The 19,276-nt window shown below is 36.3% G+C and overlaps 1 protein-coding gene across 3 annotated transcripts in view; it reads right to left on the bottom strand.

Moving 5' to 3' along the window:
• Positions 1 to 19,276, bottom strand: part of LOC125649522 (chitin synthase chs-2-like) — a 102,609-nt gene that overhangs the window by 14,686 nt on the left and 68,647 nt on the right. Inside the window, exons 12-16 of one of the 3 annotated variants that reach the window (XR_007360726.2) lie at positions 18,520 to 18,720; positions 11,258 to 11,655; positions 10,829 to 10,993; positions 8,348 to 8,544; positions 3,729 to 3,830 (exon numbers count right to left, since the gene is read on the bottom strand). Coding sequence is in view for 2 of the 3 variants with exons in the window: in XM_048877091.2 (XP_048733048.1) it covers positions 3,784 to 3,830; positions 8,348 to 8,544; positions 10,829 to 10,993; positions 11,258 to 11,655; positions 18,520 to 18,720 (1,008 nt within the window). In the remaining variant the exon portion in view is untranslated. The remainder of the gene's footprint in view (positions 1 to 3,728; positions 3,831 to 8,347; positions 8,545 to 10,828; positions 10,994 to 11,257; positions 11,656 to 18,519; positions 18,721 to 19,276) is intronic. The other 2 variants (XM_048877091.2, XM_048877092.2) reach the window with 2 other exon arrangements.

Here is a 19,276-nt window from a genome sequence, read left to right as displayed (position 1 = left end):
TCCGAAACAAGATACCGCGATTTACAATATGTACCTTAAATTTGAAAATTTTAGGGGGGGGGGGGGCGCCGACTGCGCCCCCTCTAAATCCGCCACTGCCATCTACTCGCCTCTTACGACAAGCAGGGGGTATTGAGGACATGTTCATCTCTAGGAGGAAAAGTCAATTAAATATATCAGTGTAGAACAATTTTGAATTATTGAAGTTATTTTTGCTATTTGATATTTCACTTTGCATATCAATCACCTGATATACTATATAATTCTACATGAGAGGGAAAAATCTTTTGCTTTGGCCTTTAACTCGTCATTTAGATATATCGAAGACGTTTTATCTAGTAACAATAATAGAGGGCGAAGCCCTCTCACGGTGCGAAGGGCCGTGAGAGCTGAGCTCTCCCTATAGGTAACACGTATATACATGTTAAAAAGGAAAATATAGAAAACTAATGAAAAATTAAACCATACCTATAGAACTTGAAAAGTTTGGTCCCAATGGCGTCGATTCGACTATTAGCGCGTAAACATGTATTTCTCCATTTTGAATCTCGTGTACCCAAGTTCACGTCGTTCTGAGATGTTATATAAAATCCGTAAAAGCATTTAAATCTTATTTTCTTAATCGTATATAATCACATGATTAACGCGATAGTAGGTCATGTCTGCATTGTTTGTGTATTTGCTAAATACCGACGCTGAATATCACGTCACAATGCGCTGTTTACATCAGTTGCATAGAGTTTCCCGCGTTCGATGAATTAGCGGATCAAAAATGTGTAAAGTTAGAGTACTTGGATTGAGCTCTGTCGCCACACGTTAGGTGCTAATATTTCGGAATATTTTTTGTCCTGTTATGGATCTAGATACTAATGCCAATTGCTTCGCCCTCAAAACGGTCACGCCGTAAGACATATTAACTTTCATTTATATGTCGATTTAATACCGAGCCGCGAAGCAAGGCTCTAAAGATAACACGTATGTAAAAGAAAAAAGTCAAAATCAGCAAAAGAAAAAGAGACAATCTCTATATACGTTCACTGAAATTTTGGTGATCCATATGGGCGCCGCCATTTATTTTTTCATTACCTGCTTCAACAGTTATTCGTGTTTTATTTTGAATGCCAATAATACCGAGCGAAGCTCGGACGGGCCGAAGGCTCGTCCGCGAAGCAAGGCTCTAAAGGTAACACGTATGTAAAAGAAAAAAGTCAAAATCAGCAAAAGAAAAAGAGATAATCTCTATATACGTTCACTGAAATTTTGGTGATCCATATGGGCGCCGCCATTTATTTTTTCATTACCTGTTTCAACAGTTATTCGTGTTTTATTTTGAATGCCAATAATAGAAGACTCTGACGTGCAATTCGTAATTTAAACACTCAGTTTGTTCAAAGTGAATAGTATAATTATCATTGTAACAGGTTTTAACAAATAAATACATATAAAACCGTAATACGACTAAATAGATGAACGAGTTCATGAGTTTCTTTGAATAAGAATATACGATAAAATTGCGGTTACTTTTTTACAATTTTGAATTCATTGGTTAATTTTGTTTAGTTTTAACGGCCTTTTTCATTGCATACGGAATGTATTATTGTTGTTTATAATTGTTTGCTTTGAAAAGGAGAAAAAAGTCGAGGCTAAATGTGACGTCACGATGCACTGTTTACGTCGCCTTGCGTTTTATTTCCCGCGTTCAATGAATAGGCGGATCCCGTAAAACTGTTGTCCCCATATAAACCCCTTTAATACTGAGATGTTACTGGGTGTTTAGCGCAAGGAAAATTGCATTAAAAATATATATTTTTAAATGATTCATAATCTACCGTACTTAACGGAATTATGATTACCACTTGGGACACTCAAATGACCATTACATTCTTCGCTCGGTCCAACGGTCACACCGTATACATATTAGAAGACTCTGACGTGCAATTCGTAATTTAAACACCCAGTTTGTTCAAAGTGAATAGTATAATTATCATTGTAACAGGTTTTAGCAAATAATTACATATAAAACCGTAATACTACTAAATAGATGAACGAGTTCATGAGTTTCTTTAAATAAGAATATACGATAAAATTACGGTTACATTTTTACCATTTTGAATTTATTGGTTAATTTTGTTTAGTTTTATAACGGCCTTTTTATTTGCATACGGAATGTTTTATTGTTGTTTATAATTGTTTGCTTTGAAAAAGAGAAAAAAGGTTGAGGCTAAATGTGACGTCACAATACACAGTTTACGTCACCTTGTGTTTTATTTCCCGCGTTCAATGAATAGGCGGATCCTGTAAAACTGTTGTCCCCATATAAACCCCTTTAATATTGAGATGTTACTGGGTTTTTAGCGCAAAGAAAATTTCATTAAAAATATATATTTTTAAATGAATCATAACCTACCATACTTAACGGAATTATGATTACCACTTGGGACACTCCAATGGACATTACATGCTTCGCTCGGTCCAACGGTCACACCGTATACATATTACCGAGCGAAGCTCGGACGGGCCTAAGGCCCGTCCGCGAAGCAAGGCTCTAAAGGTAACACGTATGTAAAAGAAAAAATGAGAAAATCAGCAAATGAATAGAGATAATCTCTACATACGTTCACTGAAAGTTTTGTGATCCATATGGGCGCCGCCATATTGCTTTGTTAACTAGTTGCTTCTAGAGTTATTCGTGTTTTAATTTAGAATGCCAAAAATACAAGACTGAGGTGTAATTTGTAATTCAAACACCCAGTTTGTTAAAAATGAATGGTGTGATTATTATTGTTACAGTTTTTAGCCAATCATCAAATAGAAAAACACTAATACGACTAAATAGATGAACGAGTTAATGAGATTCTTTAAATAAGAATATACCATATACTTACGGTTACTTTTTTACTATTTTGAATGTATTGGTTAACTTTGTTTAGTTTTAACGGCCCCTTTTTATATTGCAAACGGGATGTATTGTTGTTTATAATTGTTTGCTTTGAAAGAGAAAAAAGTCGAGGCTAAATGTGACGTCACAATGCATGGTTTACGTCGCCTTGCGTTTCATTTCACGCGTTAAATGAATAGGCGGATCTTGTAGAACTGTTATTCCCATATTACTCCCTTTAATATTGAGATGTTACTGGGTGTTTAGCGCAAGGAAAATGTCATAATATATATATATATATATATATATATATATATATATATATATATATATATATATATATATATATATTAAATGAATCATAATCTACCGTACTTAACAGAATTATGATTATCACTTGGGATACGCCAATGACCATTTCATGCTTCGCTCGGTCCAACGGTCACACCGTATACATATTATATCTCTGTGAACTCAAGATAAAACACACCACAGAGTCCCCCACATCTGCTTCATTAAACGAGACTGTTGAAACACCTGTAACATCAAGCTGTTTGTTAGTAACCTGCCTCGATTTAACAGTCCCGTTTAAAGTCAGCGTTTCGTTAATTCTATGATCGTTATAATGTCGATTGTTAGGCCATTTTTGACACGAAGAATTTGATTACGGATTACTACGTTTACCTGATCAAGACATAGGGGTCACGGCGGGTGTGGCAGGTCAACAGGGGATACTTTCTCCTCTTAGGAACTTGATCCAACCTCTGGTATATCCAGAGGTCCGTGTTTGCACAACTCTTTATTTTCTATTCCTTTAGGGAGTTATGAGATTGATCACTGTTATCTTCACCTTTCATTATATTCATCAATACTATTCAGCAAAATGAGTCGTTGTGGTTCTATACCTTTCCGCCTTTTCTTCGCTAGGTTATCACTTGGAAGACAGGTACATCTTCAAATGAAAGTATTAAGTACTTTAGTAAGTGATGTATGAAATTGAGATAATAGAGTCAAACCATATGGCATGTTGCACGCTCTTCCTGATAAAAATAGATGTCATATAAGAAGAAAGTACGCATCATTAACTGATAAAATTGAATATTTTCAATGAATCTATGATCTTGAAGTACATTTAATATGTGATAACGATATATATATATATATATATATATATATATATATATATATATATGATACAACATTATTTCACCGGTTGCGGTAGCCTAGAGCACGTGATTAAGACTCTCTTTTCGTAACCGGGAAGTCCGCATATATTTCTCGATACAGTCTGTGCCTTCGACAGGCGCTTGAAATTACAGGTGAAAGTCATGAGTCTTTTGAATGAAAAGAGGCAAAAAACAGTGATATGACATTAACAATGTCATTGATTAGCAATATGGCAAAAATAAAAGGTCGTGGATTAAAAGCTGTGACTGTAGATAAACTAAGAGTTCTGTGCGTAAAATACTACACAATAATTTACTAAATTTAACAACCTATCATTTTTTTCAATTATTAAAGAAAATTTCTAAATTTTAGGGAATCAATATTCTTGCAATAAGCATATCCTCAACTTCTATACAAAGGCCTCAGTTTGAAAACAGATATGAGTTAGATTAACAAACCATTAAGCAATTTGTAATATTTTCTCAAGACTAACGAAGTTCTACAACCTGCAATTTTGATGAAAATCGAAATCCTTGCAAAATTCAAATTGTCAGTGGTAAGTGGTATTCGGCGCGCCCGCGCGTCACAATTTTTCTTAGGAAAATTTATCGCTTAAATTATTTTTAATCGTACGCTTCAGGCTCGTTATCTCACCAGAACTTGCACGTGTTTAAGACAAAATATATATCGATAGTTAAACAAAATATTTTGAAAAAAGGCTTAGTGTTAAAACATTCCTCGTACTTTTGGTTGGGCTTGATATTTGCGTAAACTATTTCCGTAAAAAAGCAATAAAGCTAAAAAGTCCCCCCAAAAAATCAAGCTTATTTGAATGTTTATTACCACAGAAATTCTACTGGAAAACATTTACCATGGTTGATGCGCGGACGCGCTGAATACAACTAGCCTTTTCAATATTCATACAAGCGCTCTGTACAGTCAGAACCTAACTTCAAAACAGAAGTTAGATGGACGAACCATGTACTCTCTATAAAAGATTTCCTCAAAACTTACTGAGTCAATCAAATAGTAATTTTCTCAAAATGAATAAATCAGTATTCTCACAATCTATAATATCAATAGAGATGTTTCTGAACATGAATCGAAGATGAACATGAATATGAAACGAATATGAAACTGATACATCCCGATCCCGAATGGAAGGAAAATTTCGAATATGACCATTGAATATAGTAAAGAGGAGATACATGTAGTTAATTCATATGACGACGGCCGCTTAGTTTACCTGGAAACCACCACTTAATTTAACTGGCATTCGCCACTATTATCTGTCATTATCTGGAGGCCGCCACCTAATTCATCTCGCAATCGCCACTTACATATGTAATTTATCTGGCGGCCGCCATATAATTTAACTGGCGGTTGCCCCTTCATTTATATGGCGCCCCCTCTAATACTGATAATGACAACTCAGCAATACAAAGTAAATTATTTTTTTGAAATATGCAGCTGTCTTGAATATTGAATATAAATTGGCCAACACAAATTACCTAATTATTCATAAAGTAATTTGTAAACGGCGGCAAATGTACAGTTAACGTTACTACAATATTCAAAACATACCCGGGGTCTGAATTTAATGGGTATGGGAATTTCATGGTTTTATATGAAAAAATGCATTGATTTTAATATTATATTTTACTAATAGATATCCGGAAGGGAGGGACACCCCCCCCCCCGAACCTCATTTCCCTTTTGTGAAATTCAATAATGATGATATGCAGGCTTGACACTTAAACAGTTAAACAAAAAATATACTAGCATTGTGTAACCATATATTTTTTAAAATGCGATTTCTTCAGTACTGAAAGTTGTTTAAAGCCAGTAAGTCTTTGAGCTCGCCTTTAACATTCATTCATCTTTTTGTGCGGTACTCTTCGGCATTCAGGACGAGAATTCCATGTTCATATACATACAGTTGTGTAACATTGGAGTTAGGGGAGTTAAGGGAAGAACGGAGAAAGTGTGATCGATTTTTAATGTGAACTTGAGTTGTGTTTAACTTGAAAAAAAAACCAAGAGATGTTTGTAAAACACATATGCCCCCCATGGTGCAAAATTGAAAAGGGTTATACACACACCTCATTTAATTGATAGTATTATCATCAATTCAACATATTGAGCAGACAATATCTTCCTATGTCAAGAGTGAATTGACCATGTGACCTAAAATTCAATAGGGGTCATCTACTCATTATGCTGTACAAGTGTACCAAGTTTGGTACGTGTCAATCAAGCAAATAATTCTTAAAATATAGGAGACAATATATTACTATGTCCAGTTCAACTATTGACTTTTGACCTCAAAATCAATATGGGTCATCCTCTCCTGAAGATGTACCAGTGTACTAAGTTTGATGTCTGTCAAGCAAAAAGGTTATCAAGATATTGAGTGGACAGTATATTAATATGTCCAGTTTGACCCTTGACCTTTGATCTTGTGACCTCAAAATCAATAGGAGTCATCTTCTCCTGAATATACACCAGTGTACTATTTAAAGTTTGATGTCTGTCAAGCAAAGGGTTCTCAAGATATTGAGCAGACAGTATATTCCAATGTCCAGGTTGACCCTTGACCTTTAAACATGTGACCTCAAAATCAATAGGGATCATCTTTTCCTGAAGATGTACCAGTGCACCAAGTTTGATGTCTGTCAAGCAAAGGGTTCTCAAGATATTGAACGGACAGTATATTCCTATGTCCAGTTTGACCCTTAACCTTTAAACATGTGACCTCAAAATCAATAGGGGTCACCTTCTTTGAAAGACGTACCAGTGTAACAAGTTTGATGTCTGTCAGGTAAAGGGTTCTCAAGATATTGAACGGACAATATATTCCTATGTCCAGTGTGACCCTTGACCTTTAACCATGTGACCTCAAAATCAATAGGGGTCATTTTCTTCTAAAGACGTACTGGTGTACCAAGTTTGATGTCTGTCAAGCAAAGGGTTCTCTAGACATTGAATAGTCAGTATATTCCCACGCCCAGTTTGACCCTTGACCTTTGACCATGTGACCTCAAAATCAATAGGGGTCATCTTCTCCTACACCAGTGTACTAAGTTTAATGTCTTTCAAGTAAAGGGTTCTTGAGATATTGAGCGGACATTATATTCCTATGTCCAGAGTAGATTGACTCTTGACCTTTAACTTTTTGACCTGAAAAACAATAGGGGTCATCTTCCACTCATAACCAACCCACATATGAAATATCATTATCATCAAGTGAATGGTTCTCAAGATATTGAGCGGACAACATGCGGTCTACCGACCGACGGACCGACCGACCGACCGACTGACAGGTGCAAACCAATATGCCCCTTTTCTTTGAAGGGGGGGGGGGGGCATAATTATTGTGTTGAAAAAATGAAGTGTGTTCGAAATTCTTGTATAAGCCAATTTGATACCAAATGGGCAGAGTGGAACATTTTATTTGAAGAAAGCATTAAATAGTGAAAAAGAAGAAAAAACATTGATTTAGTATGTACAACTTTTTTTTATTTTTCCTCAAAGCTTTTCATTAAAATTGTAATCATTAATATTGTCAATATGAAAGATGGTATCAATGTGGGAGAGAGGAAAAATTTGTGCACTTTTGTCATCATATATATATATATATATATATATATATATATATGTGTGTGTGTGTGTGTGCAGAAATAAAGCATTAAAAACCCCAAGAAATTTATAGAAGCACTTGAAAAGCCACAGCACTGTTAATTATTTAAACCTCAAAATTTTGATTTTACGAGTACAATAATACTTATAACGGTTATATCTTAGTTTTGCAATTTTCACTGCAAAGCTCGTTTGTAATTGTAGTTGTGAGTTCTCTGGTTAAGAAACACGTTATACTGATTTATTTGTTTTAATTTTTTTTTTTTTTTTTGGTTTTGCGTCGCATTCAAGAATTTGTTTTTTACTCATGTAGACACATTAAACATCAACGTTTGACCTATGCATGACACTCAGAGCCGTAACAGGGCTAGTTCTTTATCGTTCTTTCAATGCGACAGGTCACTGAGAATAACAGTAAAACATGTTTCATTGAAATCTATGAGAAGCCTCATCCAAACGTTTGCATGCTTGATCAAGCGAAGTTTTATACTGTTATTGAAATTATAGTACTTAAATGTAATGCACTTGGCAAAGCTAAATTTACTGTGCTAAACGTCTTTGCCGTGACACGGCGTCGCGACTCGAACCTCCCGGTCGTGAAGCAATCGTCCTAACCAATAGGCTTCCGCGACCTAAAAACCACCATTTGCAATGTAGACATACCGACATAATCCGAAACAAGAGCAAGAGTTTTCGTTTGATTCGTCTAATTGTTGCTTTCTTCTTTTACTTGGTTTGTTAGATTCTCTGGTTCCCCACGAAGTAACGTGTAGATTTCCCAGAGCGTAAATCAACAGCAACATTGAAGTCGTGGGAACAGCCAGGAAGTACACAACCCCATATAATATGTTGGAAATCTCCTGCACCAAAATATGATTATATGACATTACACTTTTAGCAAAAAATCAAGCTGAATATTTTTTCTCTTCACACCCACCCACATCCATATATATATATATATATATATATATATATATATATATATATATATATTAAATAAATTCTTTTTTCTTGGTATCGGGGTAGAATAAAGTCAAAAAATAAAATCCAATATCAAACTTTTATCCATATAGCGCTTTCGCCCTGCGGGCTCGTCGGAAGAAGTTTGAGTATCGGATTTTATTTTTTGACTTCATATATATATATATATATATATATATATATATATATATATAAGCATTAAGTTCCAACAACAACCGATAACTAAAAGTGCCTGATCCAAGGTGAGATACAAAAAATTATACAAAGCACTAAAATGACCAACGACACGAACAACCAAATTGTCAAATGTTCGTGTAGACCTGTCCCTTCTTCAGGACAAACGAAAAGAATTACATAATGTGGCCAATATCAACAGAGAATAATAACAAAAACAACATATAAATACATCATTTTGGATCTACTCTTTGGACGAATAAGGCATTGTCCTAATTCGCTCCGCTTTTAACATTGATTGGCAAGCATAAAGACTAAAAACACATGTAGTCTGCGTTGTAAATACGTTTGTAGATTAGTGTAGTTGTAGTGCTAGATGTATTTACATGTAGTTTTTGTTATTATTCTCTGTTGATATTGGCCACATTATGTAATATATGTGAAGATACAGTGACTCTGTAAGAAGTTTAATTTAAAGCCCCTTCAACATGTACATGGATGGTCCCTTTCACACATTCGCGGATCAGGAACCAGTTAACACCGGATGCAAATGCTAATCATCCGGGATGATCCGGCGTCTTTGGGTTCTGTGACGTTATAATGCCGGTGTCAACACAGTCTTATGATGATACATTCGACAAACTTCAGCAGAATCCGGTATCTAGCCTTGGATGTATGCCGGTAAGTGATGTTTAACTACGCCTAACATTTGCAATGCGGACGTCTATTTACTCCCCAGGAAAAACTCCCACTTTCAGAAAGTATTGATCAAATTATGTTATTTTCCAATGAGTTATCGAGTTTTCCTTAGAAAACTTGCCCTCTATTTCGAGAAAAAACTCATAATTTTCAAAGAGAAATACTTACAAACAATGAGAGTGTTATACAAAATATGTTAAAATGGACAGTATTTTGCGGGAACTGTTGATCAGTTGATCAGTGACGGTAAACATGTTGTTATACGTCAATGTATACGTACTATGGCGGAAAGCATCATGCATCCGAGGTTAGATGGAATCGACCGAGGTGATCCGAGTGATCATGATGCAGACATGGAAAATGTTGTTTTTACCTACGGATAAGAACGGTTGGTACACGTATGTTCCCCAATAATCTTGGTCGGTTCCGGAATGACCACGAAGCGTAGGGAAGATCACGGTTTCTGCCGGGCCATCCTCGGTTGTTTCATGGAGATATGCGGATGTCCACGGGTCATCACGGTCTTTCTTCCCTTCGTTTATCGTGACTATCTGTGTATTTACCGGGAACAATCGTGTACAAAACCGTAGAAATCCATAATCTTCAGAAGAAAAGTTTTGTATACGGATGACCCCGGACTTTACACGGTTACTTCAGTGGCTACACGGACTTCTCGGTTGATACCCGAACCTCGTTGATACACGGAGGTACACGGTACCGAAAGACCGTGATAATCCGTGGACATCCGAGTATCTCCGTGAAACAACCGTGGATAAACCGGCAGAAACCGTGATCTTCCGTAAGTTCCGTGATCATTTCGGCACCAACCGGGTTTTTTTTACGAGTAGCTAACATGCTTATTAGTAGTAGAACCGGCGTTTTCCATGTCTGCATCGTGATAAAACCGTGTGGATACCGGCATTACAAAGTCACAGAACCAAAAGATGCCGGATCACCCAGGATGACTAGAATTTTGCATCCGGCGTTGACTAGCTCCTGATCCCTGAATGTGTGAAAGGGGATTTAAACATGTTTGATTTTTTATCCCGGTTTGGCTTGACCAAGCCGGATGGTCTCGGACGACGCCTGATGCATGTACGGTTTGTACCCAATGATGACGGTTTGTCACGGACCAACCTCGGATTGACAACTCGGGATGATCCGCCGTTTCATCCGTAAATGTGTGAATGGGGCTTACGTGAAAGTCCTCTTTATAAAATTCTTATCATTAGTTGATTATTTTAATCTCCATTCTTATTCGTATAAATTGAATTCTGTAAGGCAACTTACCCTTGGGTGTAGAATTGCAGCTAGAAGAAATATCCCAGCAACGTAACAGAAAAAGTAGGTCGTCACAGAACAAAAATCACTTGTGATTGCGTCAATGATCAAGCCGAACAGCACAACAACCATTATCAGTGCATACATCGCAGAAATCACGGACATTATGGTGAGCTATATAAATAAAAAGTCACCATAAATGGGTATTTGATGATATTTTAAGAAAACTACAGTTTACTCTGAATTTACAGTTTCTTTGATAAACTTCACTTTTTTCTTTACATTTTGCAAGGGGTCCTATTCTGTCCTATCTTATTGATATTTTATCTTGATGTACGCACATACATGTACATTGTATCTGTATAATATTTGGATAGTTTCTATAGTTTCTATACCATAAGACAACCACACGATTCATATGTTTACAATCATATATACCTGATGTTTCTCCTCTGCACACACACATGACAACATGACGATCACAATAAGTACTGCGTTGATTGCAAAAGCCAACCAGGTTGGAATAATTGGGAAAGCTAGAACCGTGGCTCCGAGGATCATTAGAAATATTGTACCCGGCGTGATTATGGAAGCGGCAAAAAGAAACATCTGGTAGAACAAATAAAGCTTGCTGACATAATCGTTTCTTTCTGATAGGGTTGAAACACTTGAGATAATATCAAAAATATTTGCTAAAGTAGAGGGAGACCATCTTCTTCTTTGGTTAAAAAACTCGAAGAAGCCTTCAGGTACAAAGGTGTTGGCGTCAGATGTTGCCGTATACTCCAGTTTGTAACCCTGTTTTAACAATAGAGTACTTAACCAACGGTCCTCACCTTAAAAAAAAAATTAGAAATGTAAAAGTAGCATGATTATTTATCATTTCATATTTTTGATTGTGATTGGTTAAACAATACTAGGCGTCAACTCTTACTTTCAATGCACTTTTGGAAATTTGTAAGAGGTTATAGTTAGATCGGATTATCATTTATGATTTTAGAAAATGGTCATGTAAATATAATTGGAAATGACGACGCAGTCACTCATTTTTGAAATGTTCGAAATTTTAATTGGTGACCGGAACTTCATCCCTTTTCTGAATGCTGACAAAGATAGTGCCAAACCAAAGGCTACAGTCCCTGAAACGTTCTACTTTACATTTTACCGTTCGCTCACCGTGCGCTCTCCGTTTACAGTTTTGCGCTCACCTCGCCTTCACCGTTCACAAAGCGTTCACCGTCATTCAGAACACCTAATTGAAGGGATCGATTTTCATAGCAAGGCAAAAATGAAAAAGGAACGTGTGCATAAGAGTGAAAGTAAACTTTCCTATTATATCAGAAATTTAATTTATAAAGTATAAACGTCATGATTATCCATTGCGAAAATTCAAGGAAAACTGCAGACCACTCACCAATATAAAAAAAAAATAGAATAAATAATTTTTATTATTATAAAATATAACTATTGTTTGGTTAAAAATTGGGAGAAGTTCTGAATGAGAGAAAAATGTAAGAGCCTGCAGTTATGAATTCAACCCTTATGACATGCATGTACATATAACAAAGAATGAGCACTGGTACATGTACAAAAATGAGACTGTTTCAGTTAATAAATACCTCACCCCCACCCCCACTTATCATTTTCAAGTTTTCAAGGGCAAAAGAACAATTATATTTTATTTTGTCTCACTTGACAAGAATTTTTGACGAATCAGTTTTTTCCTTAAGCCCTTCCCCTTACTTAAAAAAAACCCAATGCTACATTTCAAAGCACATTCATGCTCGAATTTAAATCGACCGCGCTCGTGAATTTTGAGTCATGTATGTACACCTGTAAATTATTTGCGCTACACCCTGTAGTTACTAGACTATCTTTATTTCACATACATTGTTTATACTCTTGCATTATTAAGCCCGTGGGGATCCGGGTTAGAATAGGTCCTCAGTACCCCTTTGCTTGTCGTAAGAGGCGACTAAATGGGGCGGTCCTTCGGATGAGATCGCAAAAAACCGAGGTCCCGTGTCACAGCATGTGTGGCACGATAAAGATCCCTCCCTGCTCAATAGCCATAAGCGCCGAGCACCTCAGATCTCCAGATTTCCATATATTTCCGTATCTTTTCCGTATTTTAGATGCAGAAAAACACGGGGGAAAAGGATGAAATTAAGAAAGTAAGGAAATGAGGAAAAAATCTGGAAAATATGTGGAAAAAATACGGAAAGTTGGACTTAGTCTATTTTCAATCAGAAAAGATATAGGAATGCAGAATTTAGAAAAAATTTCATCTGGAAAAAATACGGAGCTCTGAACTTAGAAAAAAATACGGTGCTCTGAACTTAGAAAAATATTTAGTTACCCCTACTGATATTAAACGCTTTGAAAAGAAATTCTCTTCAAGAGAGATCGGGTTCATGATTTAAAAGCATCGGGTGTGTCATTCATTTTTTTTTACTGGAACCAGGACAGCTAGGCCATGAGGCCGGACAAGAAACCAATGGATTTGATGTTTATTGTCGTTTTACAACAGTTGACAAAGGATTTATGTACATGTAGCTGGATAATGCATATATTACGGTATGTATACAAGCAATCTACTTTGTCTTTTATAGACTGGTTAATTTTGCTCTAAATAAGACAAGGAGTCTCGCTTACTCTATCAAAATAACTATGGTATCATTAATTAGAGACGTGTGTAATTTAAAACTCTGGTTATAAGGAGTCTAGCTGTGGTATTATTTTTTTTAGAGATTATTCTTATTTGCAATTTTATTTTATTTTATTTTTCAGAGGGTGTTCTGTAGCTGTTTTTTATGAATGATTGTGAATATTTCCAAAATGAGGATTTTTAAAAAGTTTAATCGAAAAATTGCACTTTATCCAATTTGTACCTTCAACCGTGACTTTCTAAGTGAGTTTACTTTGACTGCGACAATGTGTTTGTGAGTACAGATCCTTTGAAATGCATAAAAAATGGATGGGACTGACGGTAGCCGGTGGAGTTGTTGTTGATGAAACTCGAGTGATTTTATGACCAAATATTGAACAAGTGTCGAAGTGAACAAATCAAAGAACTCCACATGGTTGCAGATGTTTGGTTTTATCAATTTATCTGTTCATTTGTTTACAGTTTTTAATTGTAACTCTTAAAGTTTCATTAGGATGTAATGAATATTCCCATCAGAATTTAAATGAAGTTTATTGAAGAGTTTTCTTTTTTCTGCATATGTTACAGATTTCCGTAATTCTATTACAAATTTCCGTATTTCTGCATTTCCGTTAACAGATTTCCGTATTTCTGCATTTCTGTTAAAGATTTCCATATTCCCCGATCATTTCCATATTTTAAAAATTTATCCGGAAAAAGAGTACTAATATTCCCGTCCGCATTTTTTCCATATTTTAAATGCTGAAAAAATCTGGAGATCTGAGGTGGTCAGGCCTAAATTTTGCAGTCCTTCACCGGCAGTGGTGATGTCTCCATATGAGTGAAACATTCTCGAGAAGGACGTTAAACAATATTCAGTCAGTCAATACTCTTGTATTAAGAAATTAAATACTATGTATCTGAAGTCAAAATGTAATACATGTAGTATACCGAGATGACACACCAATATTCATGATTTATGATAAACTGAGTAGGTAATCTATGGTGAAAATGAGTATGTACAGAACGGCTTAACAATTGATATGAAACATGTCAGACAGCATTCTGCTCATTAAAGATAAGTACATCTACTGGATCCTGCAATGTATCAATCGTTATAAGGCTTTTCTTGGAAGTTTTGAAATCTAGTATACAATGTAAGTACTGTAACTTAAATCAGGGTACCTGTAAAGTGCGAAACGAAATCGAAACGAAACGAAATCTACCGAAACGAAACGAAATCTACCGAAACGAAATATACCGTAACGAAACGAAATCTACCGAAACGAAACGAAACCCACCGAAACGAAACGAAATCTACCGAAACGAAACCCACCGAAACGAAACCTACCGAAACGGAACGCTACAGATTGTATGATCGAACTCTTTAAATTATAATAATTGAAAATGGTATCTAAGGCTCCTGTTAAAGTTTACACATATAAATAAAATTCGCCTCCCCTTTGATATAGGCTTTCGGCTTGACTAATACAAAGTTTTAAGAGTTGGAAAGGGGGGGGGGGGTAAGCACAAAGTACATAAATACCATGTGCAATTAGCTTCGGATCCATAAATTTCAGAATGGAAGGTTACAGTCTCACAGGTCAGAGGTCTGGGGAAACACACTAAACGAGGGATAGGGTCGTCGGCGTTGAATCCGATTTTGGGCATAAATACACGTTTCAGTATTTTTTGCTCTAAAGACAAATATATGTATACATGTGGATATTGTGTATTTGTATGTAGTATATCAAACGGTGGATTCTGAATATGTCCTCCCGTTCTCTTTGTGATTTCTGCTTAAAATCCCCTTGTTCATAAGCCTTTTCAGTTTACAAAATGTCGACCTCCTCCTAATATTATTGCATTAAAAAAAAATCCGTTTTCCGTCCCGTTTTCAATTCCCCGTCTTAGCAACATCCCAAATGTATAGAGTTTTTCCATTATTGAAAGTACTCGCACCTCAGCAGTTAGAGATAAAATAAAAGGTTAAGAGCTCTTCCTGCTTTCAATTTTCTCAGACACCAGCTTCTTCAAACAATGTATCTATGCCCAAACGCGGATCCAACGTTGGCGACCCCACCCCTCGTATAGTGTGTTTCCCCAGATCTCTGAGACTGTAACCCTCGGTTCTGAAATGTATGAATCCGAAACTAATTGTACATGGCATTTAATCAACTACGGATATGTACTGTGTGCTTACTCCCCCCTTTCCAACTTTTAAAACTTTGTAACAGTCAAGCCGAAAGCCTACATCAAAGGGGAGGCGAATTTTATTTATATGTGGTAACTTTCACAGGGGCCTAAGATACCATTTTTAATTATTATAATTAAAAGAGTTCGGTTATACAATCTGTTTCGTTTCGGTAGGTTTCGTTTCGTTTAGGTGGGTTTCGTTTCGTGTAGGTAGATTTCGTTTCGTTTCGGTAGATTTCGTTTCGTTTCGATTTCGTTTCGCACTTTACAGGTACCCCTTAAATCAATAATCCATTGACTGGAATATTTAATGCGTTTTAAACTGAAACATAACTTTGAAGAATTTCACCGTTTGAAAGGGGATTTTTTAAAGTATAACTTGGATTAACAAATGTGGAGTTAATGCCAAGTTCTTCTATAATACAGTAGTAAGAGGGAAAAGAAGATAACGAACAATAATCAATCTCAAATCCTATAAAGAATACAAAGGAAGAGAAGGGTAAACACGGACCCCTTGACAAACCGGAGGTAGGATCAGATGCCTAGGAGGAGTAAGCATCACCTGTCGACCGGTCACAACCACCGTGAGCCCTTTATCTTGATTAGGCACTCGAAGGGAATCAATGAGGAATGACATTAAAATTGGTTTGAAACACACCAGACGGCATTCAATCCAGTGATAGCTTGTATTTACAAATTAAAACATTATATAACTACCAGATATAGAATTTGGGAAACCCTTGCTTTAAAAGATACATGTACTGTTGAAACCTCTGTAACATCAATTTTGTTCGTTTGCCTGCCTCGATTAAAAAATTGACGATACCCAGAGCATGTTGGTGTGTTTCGAATTAGTTGAGACATAAACATCATATACATGTGAGAATGAGAAATTGCTAAACAAATATTGAAAGTTGACGATGGAGAAACTGAAGTAATTTCGTTTGTGACGAAGTTGTGTTTGTTTGCCGTGACATCCATTCTCAATGAAATAGCCAAAGGTGAAACAGATATGAAAAACTGTGGTGTCATTTATTTTGAGTTCATTGGGATATATCAAATTGACATATGAATATTGTTAATGGATAAAACGTCATCAATACACCCTAAATGTCGAGTTGAAGGCCACAACCAGAGTTTTTTTTTCCCATATCATGTAGAAGCTATTGAATATATTCTGTCTCATAAAAGAATTTATATAAAAAAAAAGGTCAGTTGATAATGGAGCGCAATTTGTGCTCATGGAAATTCCAAAAGATAGGTAAAAGACGTGATCCCCAAAAATCTACGTAAGTATTGATAACCAGGTTGTTGATTGGTTACTTATTTTACGTCCGTCCATAATTTTACTCTCGTATTGAGATGTCAACAGTTGTTGTTGAAGTATCGGAAAGTTAAAGCTATGCTTAGCGCGCAGGACCGTAACAGTGAGGGTCGTTTAACGTGCCAAGGCCTACAACGACATTGAACCTCTGTTTTTAGGTCATATGTCAAAGATCAATAATCCTCACTTCTAACTAACTTTTAACATCTCGCGTTTAACACGACCATGACACAATTGGGGTGTCAAAGAAGAATTTCAGCATCTTTTAATATCAACTTCATTGTATTTGTGACGAGAATCACAGGGGTATTTAACGGAGTAATTGTTGAGTAGTTGAGTACAATATCTGAAATTTTTGTGCTCCATTTATATTAAAGAAACAGTTCTTGAATTCATCGTGGGGAACGGTAGTGTATTGTTGAACAGTTGTAGTTTGATGCTGTTTATCTGAGAAAAACTATGATGATTTCAAAACTAAATCCTCTTCATTGTATATGGAAGGTTTCATACATTTACAAGTTTCGGCGTTTGCGCTGATGTACCCATTAAGCGGCTCAAGATCCTTAAAACTTCTAATTTTATTTTCACTACATCAAAGGTGAATAAATCGAACAATGATGTAAAACTTGCACGGTACCGATTTTGATGCACCTTATGCGCATTTCGACAAATATTGTCTCTTCAGTGATGCTCAACCCGAAATTTTGGAAATTCGAAATAACAATAAACTTGTAAATGCTAAAAGGAAAACAACAGTGCCAAAAACTGCAGCCAAATTCGTCCAAGGATAAGAGCTATGCATGAGGGAAATAATCCTTAATTTTGAAATGAATTTCTAAATTTTATCCCAGCAATTAAATATACATCCGTATTTTCAACCTAGTTACGAAGTACTTAGCTACTGGGCTGTAGAGACCCTCAGGGACTAACAATCCACCAGCAAAGGCATTGACCCAGGGGTCGTAATGTAAAACTTATACGGTACCAATTTTGATGCACCAGATGCGCATTTCGACAAATAATGTCTCTTCAGTGATGCTCAACCCGAAATTTTGGAAATTCGAAATAACAATAAACTTGTAAGAGCTAAAAGGAAAATTAGAGTGCCAAAAACTGGAACCAGATTCATCCAAGGATAGAGCTATGCATGCGGGTGATCAATCTCATAACTCCTATAAGGAATATAAGAGAAAGAGTTGGGCAAACATGGACCCCTGGATATACCAGAGGTGGGATAAGGTGCCTTGTCACCCGGTCACACCCGCAGGGAGCTCAATACCTAGATATATTTCCCACATGTTTTTCCTTGGAAAGGGGCATTCCCCTTTAATTCAACAAATACGAATTTTCCTTTATAAAATAGATGCTTTTCCAAGGTTTAATTGATATTGCTTAATTGTTGTGGAAAGGTTTAAAATATGAGAAGCTAATTTACAAAAACAGATGATGATGATCAGATTTTGATATGAAAATCTCACTTGTGTCTATGACCCAAATAAGCTGAAATAAAACAGTATATGCAGCTGAACTTACCCTGGTCGTATTGAATATATTCAAAAGCAGTTGAAGGCATGTTCGTATAAACCTTTATGATATCAGTACTCATTAGAGCAGAAGCCCGGAAGAGGCTGAAACAGCCAGGGGAACAGAGAACACAGCCGAACACGTGTTCTGTGGCTTTCTGTAACCAATGACTGGCAGCGTACTCAAACTTCTGGTACCACACCACAGGACCTAGAAATGTGTAAAAAAAAAAAAAAAAAAAAAAAAAAAAAAAAAAAAAAAAAAAAAGTTATGTAATATTCCAATTCACGCTTCCACTGTCGTCAGGGGAGGTGTGGTTATCATCTCCGCACAGCCAATCAGAATCGCGGAAGAATTGTCCGCCATTACCTCCGTCAAAACTTATGATGACGGAGGTTTTGAGGTACAGATGTTTTAGCCTGATTACTTCGAGTTCTCATAAAATTGGTGGAATTGTGTGCATCGGGGAAATGCAACAGTGATTCACGTTACCCAGAAAGGATACAAGAAGTAATGTTTATCCCATTTCCAAAATCACATAAAGATTAATGTTTACGTTGAATAAAGCGGTACGGTAGGCCCCACAGTAAGAGCAGAATGGACCGGCACACAAAGTAAGTTAGTCTTAGCAGACAATTATGTATTAGTTAATAGTAATAGTTAAATCAGGGACTGATAATAATACATGCCCATGGCATGTGTATACATATACTAAGAGCTACAGGTGCTTGGGTTCAGGACCCTCCCCCCCCACCCCCCATTCTCC

This window comes from Ostrea edulis, chromosome 5 (genome assembly GCF_947568905.1).
Source record: "Ostrea edulis chromosome 5, xbOstEdul1.1, whole genome shotgun sequence".
Classification (NCBI taxonomy): Eukaryota; Metazoa; Mollusca; class Bivalvia; order Ostreida; family Ostreidae; genus Ostrea; species Ostrea edulis.
The sequence above is the reverse complement of the archived record's forward strand: the minus strand, read 5'-3'. Positions and strand labels throughout refer to the sequence as shown.